Genomic DNA, 15,541 nt, shown 5'->3' on the forward strand with positions numbered 1-15,541 from the left:
TGGAGTGCAGTGGTGTGCTCTCAGCTCACTGCAACCTCCACCTCCCAGGTTCAAGTGATCCTCCCACCTCAGCCTCCGGAGTAGCCAGGATTACAGGTGCTCACCACCGTGCCCAACTAATTTTTGTATTTTTTAGTGGAGATGGGGTTTCACTACGTTGGCCAGGCTGGTCTCAAACTCCTGACCTCAGGTGATCCGCCCGCCTTGGCCTCCCAAAGTGCTGGGAGTACAGGCGTGAGCCACCGAGCCCGACCTGGGGCACATAATCCTGATGTCACCTTCACCCACATTTTAGTGGCACTGCAGGACATCTGCACCATCTCGGTCTACACTCTGAGCGGCAGTTAGCCTGGGTGCAACGGGAATACATGTCCTGCAGCTAAACCTCTGTCCCCACCTTCCACTCTCTGCCTGGGGTTGTTCCAGTGAGCAAACAGGAGCCAGTCTGCGTTCTGGAGAGCTGGCAGTATCTCCGCAGAGAACATCTGCTTGCCTGCCACCAGAAGAAGGCGAAAGGCCATTCCTTTCTGCTGTTGAACTAGCATGTGCAGGGCAGGCCCCTACTGTGTGCCGTGTCTTTGGAAATAGGCGCATCACAGCTTATGACCCCATTTTACAAGTGAAGAAACTGAGGCCTGGAGGGTTTGTGTTCTTTGCCCTGGGTTGGTGAGTGGCATTTCTGTCCCCAAGCCCACGAATGTCCACCATAGTTTTCCCCACTTCCAAAATTGGCATGGAAAGACAGCCAATAGGCCGTTTGTCTCAAATATTCACTTCTGGATGGAGTGGAAAGGAATCTTGAAAAGAAATGCAGCTGGGGTGTTCTCAGCACCTGGGAGCTGGTTTGGAAAATCACTGCCCCCCTTTGGGTGGTGAATGTGGCCAGGATTTATGTGAAGGCGGGATACTCGGTTTTCCTTTGCCCTTTATACTGTCACTAGTGTTCCCAAGGCAGGCAGACTGCCATGTCTCACTCCCGAGGAGTGCCTGCATTGAGAGCAGGGAAGCACAGCAAGCCCTACGTAGAAGCAGAAAGAGGGCAAGTTTGCCCAAAGCGTGAGGGTTCTGTCTCCATCTGCCACCCACCGCCACGGCTGCTTCAGCCCCCGGCCGTGCCCAGTCCTCCCGCCTTCCCCACGAGCAGACCTGACCCACCTTCGTAGCTTGGCACTAGGCCGTGCCGAGCAGTGTTCGCCGGTGGCTCTGGAGGATGTTTAGCTGGAGACGAGCTGCTAGGCACTAGGGGGTTGGCATAATGCCACTGGCATTCACCACTGGCTGGCAGTGTGCTCAGGAAAAAGCGTGCCACCTCACAAGGGGATCCTTGGGGCTGCCCAAACTTGGCTGGCAGCATTGGCTTTTTGCTGCTGAAGACGTGAGAGTCCAGAGGGAAGTGTCCGTAATGGTAGGAGAAGGGCAGGCTGTAGGATGGCGTGTACAGAAGGTCACTACTCTCTGAGTGGAGCTGTGGTTCCGGAGGAACGGGAGCGCTTGCAGGGGGACTGGCTCTCCAGTTTCCGATCTGGCCGCATTCCAGTTTGTCCATTTGGAACGAGCTGTATTGCTGCATGGCAGAGAAGATGGATGACGGGCGAGCGAGGGGCCGGCAGGAAGGAAGCTGCCTTCCGGCCCTGCAAGATCCGCCCCGACGGGGCCCAAGCCCATCCAAGGGCTGCCCCTACCCTCGTCACCACAGCAAGGTCCCACTGGTGACAGGCACACAACAAGCGATACCCCAGTGACCTACTCCCAGGGTAGAAAGAGATCCCGCACCCCGAACTAACAACAAATCAGACACACATGGACACTTGCTGTTTCTTTTCTTTCTTTCTTTTTTTGGCATAATATGGAGGCAGTGACGTTCAACGGGTCTATCCGCTAATGACCATGCTACCAAAGTTCACTTGGCACAGAACAGTCAGAGCACTTATTTATTTATTTACTTATTTTTGTGATGGAGTCTTGCTCTGTCACCCAGGCTGGAGTGCACTGGCACTGTCTCGGCTCACTGCAACCTCTACCTCCTGGGTTCAAGCGATTCTCCTGTCTCAGCCTCCTGAGTAGCTGGGACTACAGGCACGCGCCACCACGCCCAGCTAATTTTTGTATTTTTAATAGAGATGGAGTTTCACCATGTTGGCCAGGCTGGACTCAAACTCCTGATCTCAGGTGATCCACCTGCCTTGGCCTCCCAAAGTGCTGGTATTACAGGCATGGGCCACCACGCCCGGCTGACAATTGCTGTTTCTGAGAGCTCACAAACTACTTTTTTAAAAAGAGGCAGGGCTTTCATTTTTTAAATGCTGTGGAAATACAATGGACTGGTGTTCTAACCCACCAGTCTAGAATCTAACGCATGGATTCTAACCCATCAAGCTCATTAGAATCTAACCCGTGGCTTCTAATAGGCTGAAGTGCCTTTCCAATTTAGTTTTCTGTTTCCTAAACTTGGCTAGCCCACCGGGATGTCAGCCTTCCCCGGCTGTCACTGCAGGACCTCCCGAAGGGACCTTGCTGCATGGCAGGGAGATCCCTGCTGTGCAATGAGAGGCTCCCATTCCTTAACGTGTCCAGGTGTCTCGAACCCCTAACTGTCAGCACCCCAAAACTGCAGGACATGCGTGTTACCTGTGGGGGGTAAGGGTTTGTTCTCAGCTTTGTCTTCATCTTGGTATTTTTGGGTTTCACTAATTTCCTAGTTTCTTGTGAGGTAGACAAGGCGGTCCTCCAGGAGTCCTGGGACTTGGCAGTGGACACCTGCTCCAGGGACAGCTGAAGTTCCTTGTATTCAATCTCCCTGGAAGGCGAGAGTGGGCCGAGTCATGTCCAGCAGCAGCTTCCCTGGCACCAGCCCTTGGGGAGGTCATTCTCAGTGCTCCAATGTGTCTTTTCACTGGGGTTGGATGTGGATGGGATTTGAGACAAGGCCAGCTCACCCTCATTATAAAAGCTGTCTGCAGACCCAGGCCGGGCCATCCCAGGAAATGCTGAGCCGGGTCAGAGCGCTCTCCAGTCCCATAAAGCCCCAAACACATTTCTGGGGGAGGCTGTGGGGCACTAGGAAAGCCGTCAAGGGAAAAAGGGACAGGTGGAAATACCATGGATCAGGTCCACCTGCATCCAACATGAGCACCTGTGGCCCAGCTGCCTCTCCAGTTAGCACTCCAGGAGGCAAGAGTCTGGGACCCTCTGTGGGCCTGGGGGCCTGACCACCAGCTTTGTGTATTCTCACACTGGGGGCCCATCGCTGCCCTAAAGAACCAACTCAGCAGGGTCATGTTCACACAGGGAGACGTCGACCCGGCGAACCGGCCTACACGTTTGCTCAGGAAGAATAACTAAAGAGCTAAACTCTTTTCTCCCTGACAGTTTTGCCAGAATCACTTGATTTCTGAGACACACAGTCATTCTATGAACAAACCTAGAGCCTAAATCCTCACCCTAGATAAAGTACAAATGAGAATCCTTTTCATCACGGGGCTGGGGCACAGCAAGGGTCAGAGCCTGGAGCAAAGTGATTTAACGTACAATAGCTATGGTGGGTGGAAAGTAATATATGGCCCCAGATAGACATCTGTCCTGTTGCTTCTAATGGCCTTAAAAGTATTTGCAGGCTGGGCACCTTGGCTCATGCCTGTAATTCCAGCACTTTGGGAGGCTGAGTGGGAGGATCGCTTGAAGCCAGGAGTTTGAGACCAGCCTGGGCAACATAGAAAAACTCCGTCTCTAAAAAAACATCTATTTTTTTAATTAAAAAAAAAACAAGCATTTGCAACTGAACTTGACCTTCTGGAATGTTTAAAGGACCAAATATTTACCATCATTTGCAACGGCTCTATAGGAAGGCAGGCAAAAAATGGGGTATCTCCTGTCTCAAACAGCAGGAGCATCCAAGTTGACCTGAAGGCTTATAGGCATGGATAGCACAAGTTTGTATTCTTGATCGGGGGTGTGCACCCTATTCAGGATGGGGGGCATCTCTACCCACCCCCGATGCTCCTCACTAGGCTGTGTGATGGGATCCTAAGCTATGCCCAGTGCAGACCCCCTCCTCCTAGCTCCCCCTGCAGCCTAGCACTTGACCTTCACCTCTGAGCATATAAATAGTTTGGACCTTCCAAAATGACCAGATTGCTGGGGAAAAAAAAAAAAAAAAAAAGGAGACGAACAGTTTGAGAAAGAGGAAAGAGAGAAAGAGAGATGGTGCTTATGGGAGCCATCCGATGTGGGACAGGAAGAGAAAAGAGCAAGGAGAGAAACAAATACGTGTGACTTACGTGAGAACATAATTGACACTCACGATGCAGTGGGGCCGGGACGAGCGGCTGTTGTGCACCACGGTGGCGTAGCTCTGCACCCACACCCAGCCGCCCCGCTTGGACAGCAGCCGGTAGTACTTGGTGGTGACCTGGCCCTTCACCAACACTGCAAGCACAAGGTGACATGAGTCCTCAGACGCTTCGCAGGCCCCACCTCTGGGATGCTGCCCCCAATGGACTCCTCTGAGAACTTGCCAAAGGGGGCAGGCTTTCTCCGCTGGAGGATGCATGTCTGTGTGTGTCTCGTGCGTGTGCACAGACACACGCACACGCACGCACACACACGCACAGGCACACACACAGACACGCACACACACAGAGACGTGCACGCGCACATGCACACACATGCACGCACACACACGTGCACACACACATGCACACGCACGCACCCACACACGCACACGCACATGCACGCCCACAGACACACGCACACACACAGACGTGCACGCACACATGCACACACACGCACGCATGCACACGTGCACACACACATATGCACACGCACGCACACACGCACACGCACGCACACAGGTGCACACACATGCACACGCACACACACGCACACGCACACACACGTGCATACATGTGCACACAGGAATTTTGCCTACAACTTCAAGGAGTTCCCACCCATTAAGAACTCTCATTTAACAGTCATTGCTTTCATTGAGGGAAACATTCGCCACCACAGTTTGTACCTGGCAGAGTGAAAAAATTGAATCTGCTTTTTAGTTTCCAAAATGCCATGATTATGTCTTAATCCCCAAATCCTTAATGGTCAGGGGGGTGAGTGATGTAGTTATTTACACAAAGTAGTCAGTTAAGTGCATTCAACCAAGTGTCAAGCTGTTGCTGTTTGCCGTTCAGGAACATGAGGGTATTCACAGTGAAACTGTTTGTTACTCTGTTGCCATTTATATTTTCTTCCCATTAATCCCAGTTTTCCTTGGGCTCATTAATTTGCTATGTTGTTTATGTAGGAAGGACCTCTACTTGGTTACAGAGTTCCTGAAAACTGGGCCTATGGGCCTGCTTCTATGCTTGGGTGCAAACTCCAGGCTGCTAAGCAGCTCAGCCAAAGGCTTGGTGCACCCATAAACCACAGTTCCACCTCACTGCCTTCCAGGAGGCAGGTCGGGGAGGAAAGTGCCAGAACCTGCAGGTGGGCAGAGGAGAGGTGAAGCTTCTCCAGGGAAGGGGAGGATAGCACAAGTCTAGAAAGGCACCCTTGGATGCCTGGGTCCTCAGCTCCAGAACATTGCTGCTTCTCAAGGCAGCACTGGTCCCTGGACCTAACTAGCAGCTGCCTGAGCAGAGATTTGGGGAGGTGGCCAAAGGGGCTGAGTCTGTGACTGTACCAGCTGGCACTGAAGGAAACTCCCCAAGGCGTATATCCAACAAAAATTCAGACTTTGAGGCTCATATGCAACAAAAATTCAGCCTTCCTATCAAACCACTAGGCAAAGCCCCCGGTCTCTGCCCAAACACTCCTGGGCTCTCCATGGCCCTTTACGCTTCCTGTTCACCTTGCAGATGGCTCTTTCTCATCCACATCAAAATATTTTGGTGCAAAAGAAAACACTGCACCGAGTTATCCACCTTACTATATAAAGGGTTCGTACAGATTGATAAAAACACAAAGGCCCTAAAAGCAATATAGGCAAAGAACATGAACAATAATTCATCAGAGAATAAATATAATGGGCGAAATGGTGAACAAATGCCCAACTCCCTTGTTTAACTCAATGGCAGATCCATCCATCAGATCAACAGACATTAAAATAGAAACAAACATTGTATGATTCCCTTTATGTGAAATCTCCAGAATAGGCACATCCACAGAGTTCAAAAGCAAATGAGTAGGTGCCAGGGGCTGAAGGACGAGGGGCACTGGAGTGACAGGCTCCTTTGGGATGATGAAAACATTCTGGAATTAAAGGCAATAGTTGTACAACACTGTGAATATAACTAAAAAACACTGAAAATGGTGAGAAAGGTGAATTTTATCTTAAAAAAAAAATGGAAGGCCAACAGGTGACACCGGCTAATATATGGTGAGTGGCATTTTCTTTTTTCTTTCTTTCTTTCTTTCTTTTTTTTTTTTTTTTTTTTTTTTGAGACAGACTCTCTCTGTGTTGCTCACTCTGGAGTGCAGTGGCATGATCTCGGCTCACTGAAACCTCTGCCTCCTGGGTTCAAGCAATTCTCCTGCCTCAGCCTCCCCAGTTTTGCCAGTTAGCCAGGCTGGTCTCAAACTCCTGACCTCAAGTGATCCGCCTGCCTCGCCCTCCCATAGTTTGCCATAATGGCAGTCATTACAGGCATGAGCCACGGCGCCGGGCCAGTGAGAGGCATTTTCATGTGTGATGGAAGGATGAGTTGGTGTGGTCCTCCTGGAAAGCAGTCTGATCGCTCACACCCTCCGACACACTGATTTCACTTCTGGGAATGGATCCTATGGAAATTGTGAGCAGTGCAAGCACAGACTTATGTACAAAGAGTTTCACTGCAGTATTGCTGAAAATTCAGGGGAAGGGGTGGAGAGAGACTTAACTGTTCAACAGTAGGGAAACGAGTAAATGCGTTATGGTAAACTATACCGCCATTAAAATGATGATTAATAAGAAATTGTAACATTATGGGAAATGTGTATGACACGATGTTAACAGAAGAAAAGACAAGATTCGGAAATGTGTAAAGTATAACCCTAATTATGAAAAAGTGGGCACGTGCACACACCATGCCCTCCAACAAACTGTGTGATCCTGGACAAGCTATCAACCCCCCTGTGACTCAATTTCCTCATTTATAAAAAGAGGATAATCAGTCCTTACATCATATGGTTGTTGATAGATTAGATGATCTATTTGGGGATTTAGAACACTGGCAGACACAGCTGAAGGGCTCAAAACATATTAACTCTTATCTGACTGAAAATGACAGATAACTGTCACTTTCTTCTTTCAGCTTTCCTTGACTTTCTAAATTTCCAACAAGGAGGAGGTTTAACCAGAATGACATGTTTTTGGTTTTTTCACATGGGAAAGAAGATTGTGGGGCTTGGGAGGCAGGAATCCAGTCTCCATCAGGCCCCACCACCCCGTCAGGATGAACCTGGGGGCATGAGGCAGTGCTGCTGTGTAACAAGCATGCCACCGGCTGGAGAGAGGCCTCTCTGGGACCAGGCAGAGAGCAGCGCTTTTCTGCCCAGGCTTACTTAACATTTGCATCTCAGCTGACTCACATCACTGCTGAAGGGTGTAGGCAAAGGCTGTGGCAAAGAGAGAAGCCTGACAATGCTTCTCCTTTGGGGGTTTGCTTCTCTAATGAAAAGATACATGGTATCTACTTCCAGCTCATTTCACAGGATTACCTCATTCTACCCCCACTACAACCATGGGAGGTGGGCAGCACCAGGAAACTGGAGCCAACAGAGCTTGAGGGCACAGCTGGAGTTCAGCCCAGGTGTCCTCAAAGTGGCAGCTGTGGGAGGAGGGCGCAGCGGCCTCTGGAAAGTTCTCTGTAGCTATTAGGTTGGTATAGAAGTACCTGTGGTTTTTGCCATTACTTTTTTTTTTTTTTTTTTTTGGAGACGGAGTCTCGCTCTGTCGCCCAGGCTGGAGTGCAATGGTGAGATTTTGGCTCACTGCAACCTCCACCTCCTGGATTCAAGCCATTATCTCTGCCTCAACCTCCTGCACAGCTGGGATTACAAGCGAACACCACCACACCCGGCTAAGTGTTGTATTTTTTTAGTAGAGACAGGGTTTCACCATGTTGGCCAGGCTGGTCTCGAACTCCTGACCTCATGTGATCCGCCCACCTTAGCCTCCCAAAGTGCTGGGATTACAGGCGTGAGCCACCACACCCAGCCCTCTAGTTTTATATAAATATACTATCCAGAAAATTAAGTGGCCTTCCTGCTTCTTCCAGAATTTCTCTTGCAGGCACAGCCATGTCTTAGAGACACCCTGGGGAGGAAAGTAAACTTTGGCCCTGAGCAGAACTTCTATTTCTGTTTTGGATTTTTAAGGGCGAAAAAGGATACAAAAAATGCCTGCCTTGGGTTAAACAGGGTCCCCCAAAAAGATATGTTTCACATCCTAACCCTAGTAACCTATGGATGTGAACTTATTTGGGAAAAGACTTTGCAGCTGGAATCTTGTGAATCTCAATGCAGAATCATCCTGGATTACCCAGATGCACCCTAGATCCAAAGTCAGGTGTCCTTAAAAGAAAAGTCACAAGCCGGGCACAGTGGCTCACACTTGTAATCCCAGCTTTAGGTGGACGGACCAGCCTAGCCAACATGGCGAAACCCCCTCTCTACTAAAAATACAAAAATTAGCTGGGTGTGGCGGTGCACGCCCATAGTCCCAGCTACTAGGGAGGCTTAGGCAGGAGAATCGCTTGAACTCAGGAGGTTTAAGTTGCAGTGAGCTGAGATTTCACCACTGCACTCCAGCCTGGGCAACGGAGCAAGACTCTGTCTCAAAAAAATAAAATAAAATAAAATAAAATAAAGTCACAGACATAGAGGAGTGAGCCAAGTGAAGATAAAGACAGACTGGAGCGATGCAGCCATGAGCGAAGGAACGCCTGGGGCCACCAGGAGCCAGAAGAGGCAGGGAGGATCCTTCTCTAGAGCCTTCGGAGAAGAGCAGCTCTGCTGATACCTTGATTTCAGCCTTTTGGCCTCCACAACAGTGAGAGAAGGAATTTTTGTTGTTTTAAGCCACCCAGTTTGTGTTGATTTGTCACAACAGCCCTAGGAAACAAATCCACCACCCTAATGGGAAAAAAAGTAGTCAATGGAATCGCTGTGCCCTCATGGTTCTTGTCCCTCCCGTAGGGGTGGGGGGAGCTCAGAGTGAATGTAGTTGGTGACACTGAAACCAAGCCACCTACTCCTTTGGGGACTGGGTCTCCAGCACACTTGCATTTCTGCAATGCAACCATGACTCCGGCTTTCCCTCAGAGCAGCTGGTCAGTCCCTCTGCCCCAACAGTGGCAGGGGGATGTGTGGAGGTGTGAGCCCTCACCTTCGCTCTCCAAGTCCCAGACTGTTCTAGGGCACAGCACAGTTCTGTGCTCTCGAGGCGCGTGCCTCTCCCATCTCCCAACTGCTCTTGCTACTTCAGAGCCCTCTCCACTCTGCTCTTCACAGCTGCCTGTTCGAGTTTCCTGGATATCTCATTCTAGAATTGACACAGCATACCTGGTTTGCACAAGAAACCTTTCTAGCTCCCATATTAGTGACACCGACTGAGAAGTTCCATCCAAACACTAAGTAGTTGCTTCTCTACCAAGCTTGGTCTCCAGAATGACAGGGATGGCTATGAGATCATGATTTGGTCTTTAACAAAAGACAGAAAAGAGTTGTTCACACCTCCACGTCTCCGCATGCATCAAGGAGCAAGGAAGAAGCCATCTGTGCCTGCCCAGCCATAAGTCCTGGTTGTCACGGGTTTCTGTCTGTAGAGACTTGGGGAGGGAAGAGCAACAGCGACACCCTGGGAGTATCGAGTCCCCGGGTCCCAGTCCACACTGAACCCAGCACACCACGCATCTGTGGACCCAGCGGCTCATGGGCCTGCCGTCCACCTCCCACTTGACACTGGCAACCTGTCCTCTAACATCCCTGAGCCAACAGAAGGCGGAGCAAGAACAGAGGACACGCCGTCTGGGCCACACTGCGGAAGACCCAGCTCCTCTAACTGTCTGCCCCCCATTACAAAGCACCCCTGACCGGCCGTGGGCATGCAGGACTGGACAGCAGGAGGATGAGGCATTCCACTCCACCCAAATTAATCTTTGCCTCAGTTTGGATTCTAAAAGTGTATGGCTGGGTGCGGTAGTTCACGCCTGTAATCCCAGCACTTTGGGAGGCGGAGACAGGTGGATCACCTGAGGTCAGGAGTTCTAGATCAGCCTGGCCAACATGGTGAAACCCCACCTCTACTAAAAATACAAAGATTAGCCAGGCGTGGTGGCGGGCACCTGTAATCCCAGCTACTTGGGAGGCTGAAGCAGGAGAATTGCTTGAACCCGGGAGGTGGAGGTTGCAGTGCACTCCAGTCTGGGTGACAGAGCAAGACTTTGTCTCAAAAAAAATTTGTTTTTAATTTTAAAAAAGTAAAAGTGTCACTTTTTTTTTTCGAGATGGAGTTTCGCTCTGTTGCCCAGGCTAGAGTGCAGTGGTATGATCTCAGCTTACTGCAAACTCCGCCTCCCAGGTTCACGCCATTCTCCTGCCTCAGCCTTCTGAGTAGCTGGGACTACAGGCACCCGCCACCATGCCTGGCTTATATTTTGTATTTTTAGTAGAGATGGGGTTTCACCGTGTTAGCCAGGATGGTCTCGATCTCCTGACCTTGTGATTCGCCCATCTAGGCCTCCCAAAGTGCTGGGATTACAGGCTTGAGCCACTGTACCCGGCCAAAGCATCACTTCTTCAAACATTTCAGTGACTAGAGCATCCCCCCTACATCCAGATGTTCCCAAACCACCTCCAATGGCAAATCAAATCGGTGTTTGTTCACCCTTGTTAACAAATCTTGTTTGTCCCAAGATGACCTCTCCCATCGTGGAACGGTGGCCTTCCTGAGCTTCCCCTAGCCGGCAGGTGTATAGCAGTCGGAGACAGGGCTCTGCTTGGGTTCAGCTCCCAGCTCCGCCACCTCCCAGCTGTATGAAGGTGGGCAAGTGGCTTAACCTATCTGGACCTCAGCATCCTCACTGGTAAAATGAGGATCGTGACCATGAGACCCTCCCTTATTGGGCTGGTAATGTGTTTAGTCACTTAAACTAGTGTCCCGCAGCAGTAAGAGCTCCATAACCAGCAGTTCGTCCACTGTTGTTGCTGTTATTCGCAAATGGTGTCCAGATCACAGAGTTTAGGTTCCACATCCACAATCTAGAATCCAGGCAACTTCCTGCTCCTACAGCTGCTAGAGTCTAGCTGAAAGGGTGCACACGGCTGCTTGAAAACCAACAACAGGCAGCCGTACTTAATCATGGGGTGGAGGAAGCCACACGTGAGGCTTGACATTCACGTGTGTATCATGGATGATAACTGTACCAACAAAAGGGACATGTCCCCCCCAGCTCTGTCCTCAGTGTCTCCTCCCTGACCAGCTACCTCCCGTGGCTGGGGTGGGTGTGCTACTCACGGAGGTGGTGTGCGTAGCGGAGGTGGAACACGTCGCAGCCATGCACGTGATGGTATAGGGTCTTCTCGATCAGGTCCTGCGGCTCGTACCCCGTCACCTCGGTCACCCTGCGGGGGCACGGCGGCTCAGTGAGTTACACCACTCTGCAGACTGCCTTTCATTTAAACTAATATTGGTTTTGCCAACTAATCAAGTGCTAAAAGGCTCAGGGGGGAAATGTTGATTTTGGAAACTGAGAATGATCTTTTTTACAAGAAGCAAGTCTTTGAACTCTAGCCCGGTACAGGATGTAGCACTATTCATGAACGGGAATGTTCTTCTGAAACCACCAGCTAAGAGAATGTTTGGAATGGCTTAAAATTGTAGCCTTTTTCGAAGTTCGGCTTATCAGGGAATGCTTACGAGTGAACTTTGATACCGATATTGCAAGAAAGCTGCTACGGTGAGAAAGAACCCACTCTTGGAGGGCTTTGGGGGGACGGTCCTGTGCGAATGTTTTTTATAAATTGTGGTAAAATATACATAATATAAAATTCACCATGGTAACCACTTGTAGCGTACAATTCAGTGGTATTTGGTGCGCTCACAATGTTGTGTAACAGGCATCACTGCCCCTTTCCAGAGCTTTCCATGACCCCCAAACAGACATTCAGTCCCTATTAAACACCAGCTCCCCACTGCCCCCTGCCCAGCCCCCAGTAGCCTCCCTTCTACTTTCTGTCTCTAGGAATTTGTCTCTTGGAGAAAGTTCATGTCCGTGGGATGGCACACCATGTGGCCTTTTGTGTGCGGCTTCTTTCACTCAGCATGATGTTTCCAAGCCTATCCATGCTGCGGCATGTGTCTGAACTTCATTCCTTCTTAGGACTGCATAAGTTTCTGTTTCATGTAGACATCACATTTAGTTCCTCCATCCCTCTGTCTGTGGACATTTGTTTGCACATCTTGGCTACTGCGGGCACGAGTGTTTAAACCTCCGTTGCATGCTAGACACTGTTGATTGGCACAGATGGTCTCAGGATGCTGCCGTTGGGTGATTCCCACTATTGGGAATTATGGAATAACTGGAGACCTTTAAGGCTCCTGTGAGGGGAGGATTGGCTCAGACCCCCCAGAAGACAGGAAAATGACCTAAGATATTGTGACTAAAAGGAAAGCCTTAAGCTCTCTAGAGAAATGGAAGCATTTTCCTGGGGCTTACGTGACACAACCCCTCTGTGTTCTCATGGAGCCCCAGGCATATTAATTTCCCACTTCGGCTCTTTGAAGAAAAGTGGCTCTCAGTACCCAAGACCACATCATCACCCGCATGGGGATCGCTCTGGCTGTAGGTGGAAGCTGCACGTGGCAACGATGGTTTCCCAGGCTTTGGGCAATGGGGCCGGGCACCACGTCCTCGAAGAGGGTGGTCCTCAACATCCTGGTGATGGATTTTCAAGAACAGATGAAAGAGAGAGGGATGAAGGGATTTCAAGGTAGGTGAGGGTATGGTGCAGAGTCAGTCCTGGAGACCGGGTGAGGCTGGGGAAAGAGGGAGGGCCAGGGCTGGGGGCCCTCCCTGCTAGGATAGGAGACGTTAGCTGTAAATTAAGCTGGGAAACTTGACCTCACTTTCATTCTTTAACCCGCTTCCCTTTCTCTTAAGATCTGCTCAAGCTTTGGGTCGTAAATCTCGGAGAGCCTCATGTTTCCCTGGAATCATTCCCTGTTTGGTGTACTCATTTCCATGGTGTCCTACTAGGGTAGGAAGGACACAGGGCTTGCAGTGGCGGGGAAGGGGGCCTTGCAGAGCCCAAAGTCATTCAGGGATCAGGGGACTTGTCTAAGGGCCACCTAGAACTTCAAGCCCCATCAGAATCTAACTCTGTGCGGCAGGAAAACTGAGCCATCTGGCTTCCCCCAAAAAGAAAACCAGGCATCTCTCCCATGTGGGGATGAAAGAGGCTTCCCAGACCCTTTGGATGCAAAGTTACAGAACAACGGCCCCAAACGTGTAAATGAATCAGAAGCACATATATTAAGTTTCTCATCAAAGTACATACTGGCTTTAAAAATTAAAGGGAAACGGAGGGGTTTGGCAGGGTGCCCTCCCAGTTTTTTCCAAGCCTCTGGTGTCTGAAGACCTGTCAGAGGGATCTGCCAAACCCCAAACATCGCTGTGTTCACCCATCCTTAGCAAAAGCATCAGCTCCAGTTTCAAAGAGAAATACCACAAAACCCCGACGAGCCCAATTTCAGGTTACGGCGAGTTCAGTTGTGTCTGAGATTGAGCGGGGTGTGGTGCCAGACAGACCCACGACCACCCTCACTCCTACGACTTGGGGCCGCAAGACCTCAGGCCAAGCCCTCGCCTGGCCCCTGGGGTTTGGACCCAGAAGGGACATCTCCCACCCTGCTTGACCACTCTGCTGTCCTCCCAGGGCTGGGCCAGCCCAAGCCCCAACCCCTTGGTGACAGACTAACCTTGGTGACTGGGAAGGCCTCTGCAGCACTCTTCTGACCCCTTGCAGCCCCTCCTATGTGACTGCAGCTCAGAAAAGGCCTCAAGGCTTTGCTAGAAGCTTCCTGATATGACAGGAACAACCAGAGATCTGGGAGAGGCAGGACATCTCCTTCAAGACCACCAGCCTTCTTTTCTCCTCACTCCAGGGGTGCAGCCCCCACACCCTGAGGCGCGGGAGCCCCCACTGCTACTGCAAAGCCCCATCCAGGCCCTGTCCAGGCCCCCTTCAGGCACAACCTCCTCTACCTTCGGCTGCCTTTCCAGGCAGTGTGGACTGAACGGCTGGGAAAGCCCTCAGACCACTTCTTTCCTGTTCTTGAGAATTCATCAGTCTCAGGGGTTTCCTAGAAAGACCAGAGGAAAACTAGGAGACAAAACAAGGGAGAAACCAGTCAGGTCCTCCCAGATGTCTCCGATAATGACCTTGGGCAGTTGATGTCCTTCCAGCCGCCTCTCAGAAGTGGCTCCCAAGTCAGAAAAGAGGGAGCAGAGGGGTCCACTCCAGCTGGGGCAGCTCGGCTGCCTTCTGTCCCTGCAGGGAGTCCCTCTGCATGGCAAGAAAATGGCATTTGTCGCTCTTGGCCATCCCCAGTGGTGCTGGCAGCTTTCCCCAAAGAGCACTGCTTCCTCTCTGCTTGGAGTTTCTGGGAAGATGCTGGTGACCCTGACATGCTCACCCTTGTCATTTCCCTGCCTCTGAGTGGTCCTGAAGGGTGTTGACAAGGAGCCAAACCGACTCCTATCTTTATCTCTCGCCCCTAACCAGGAAGATTCATTTTTTCTCTATAGAGCATCAATAAATGGTTAAAATGATCCATTTTATACGGTGTGTATTTTACCACAACTTTAAAAAGTGAAAAAGAAAAGAAAGCAGTAAATTCTGGCTTCTGGACATACAGAAAGCAAAATGTATCTCTCTTTGCCCGGCCAAAGCCTCATCGCACACACACCCCCATCAGGAGTGGGGTCTCTGATGACTTATTCCTGCCTGCACAGCTGAGGAACCTACGGGCCAAGAGCTAAAGTGGCCTTGCAGGTAAGAGACGCTTCCCTGTTTTCAACGCTTCAGTCTGTTATCTAATTTCATCTTTCCTAGCAGTGAGCGGGCAGGCCGCGCTGCTATTTCACAAATAAGAACATGGAAGAGGCCTGACCAGCGCGTGGCCTCAAGACTTGGGAGGGGTTTGATGGTTCCACAGCGTGGATACGTGTCCAAGCATCACACTGTACCCCACAAACACCGCAAAACCCTGAAAACCAAACGCAGTTAGCATGTGTCACTTAAAAATTCAATTCAATTTTAGGCTGGGCGCAGTGGTTCACGCCTGAAATCCCAGCACTTTGGGAGGCTGAGGCGGGTGGATCACGAGGTCAGGCGATCGAGACCATCCTGGCTAACATGGTGAAACCCCGTCTCTACTAAAAATACAAAAAATTAGCCCGGTGTGGAGGTGGGCGCCTGTAGTCCCAGCTACTCGGGAGGCTGAGGCAGGAGAATGGCGTGAGTCTGGGAGGCGGAGCTTGCAGTGAGCTGAGATCACGCCACTGCA

General features: G+C 50.7%; 1 protein-coding gene across 3 annotated transcripts in view; it reads right to left on the minus strand.

Annotated features, from left to right (window-relative positions):
* SIM2 (SIM bHLH transcription factor 2) overlaps window positions 1-15,541 on the minus strand; it is a 46,822-nt gene that overhangs the window by 2,719 nt on the left and 28,562 nt on the right. For 2 of the 3 annotated variants that reach the window (XM_045389292.3, XM_045389291.3), the window contains 4 exons: window positions 11,489-11,595; window positions 4,278-4,425; window positions 2,629-2,797; window positions 1,156-1,564 (listed from right to left, as the gene is read on the minus strand). In XM_045389292.3, coding sequence (XP_045245227.1) covers window positions 1,156-1,564; window positions 2,629-2,797; window positions 4,278-4,425; window positions 11,489-11,595 — 833 coding nt within the window. Of the gene's footprint in view, window positions 1-1,155; window positions 1,565-2,628; window positions 2,798-4,277; window positions 4,426-11,488; window positions 11,596-15,541 lie in introns of those variants that run through there. The other variant, XM_074034043.1, reaches the window with a different exon arrangement.

This window comes from Macaca fascicularis, chromosome 3 (assembly GCF_037993035.2).
Source record: "Macaca fascicularis isolate 582-1 chromosome 3, T2T-MFA8v1.1".
Taxonomy (NCBI): domain Eukaryota; kingdom Metazoa; phylum Chordata; class Mammalia; order Primates; family Cercopithecidae; genus Macaca; species Macaca fascicularis.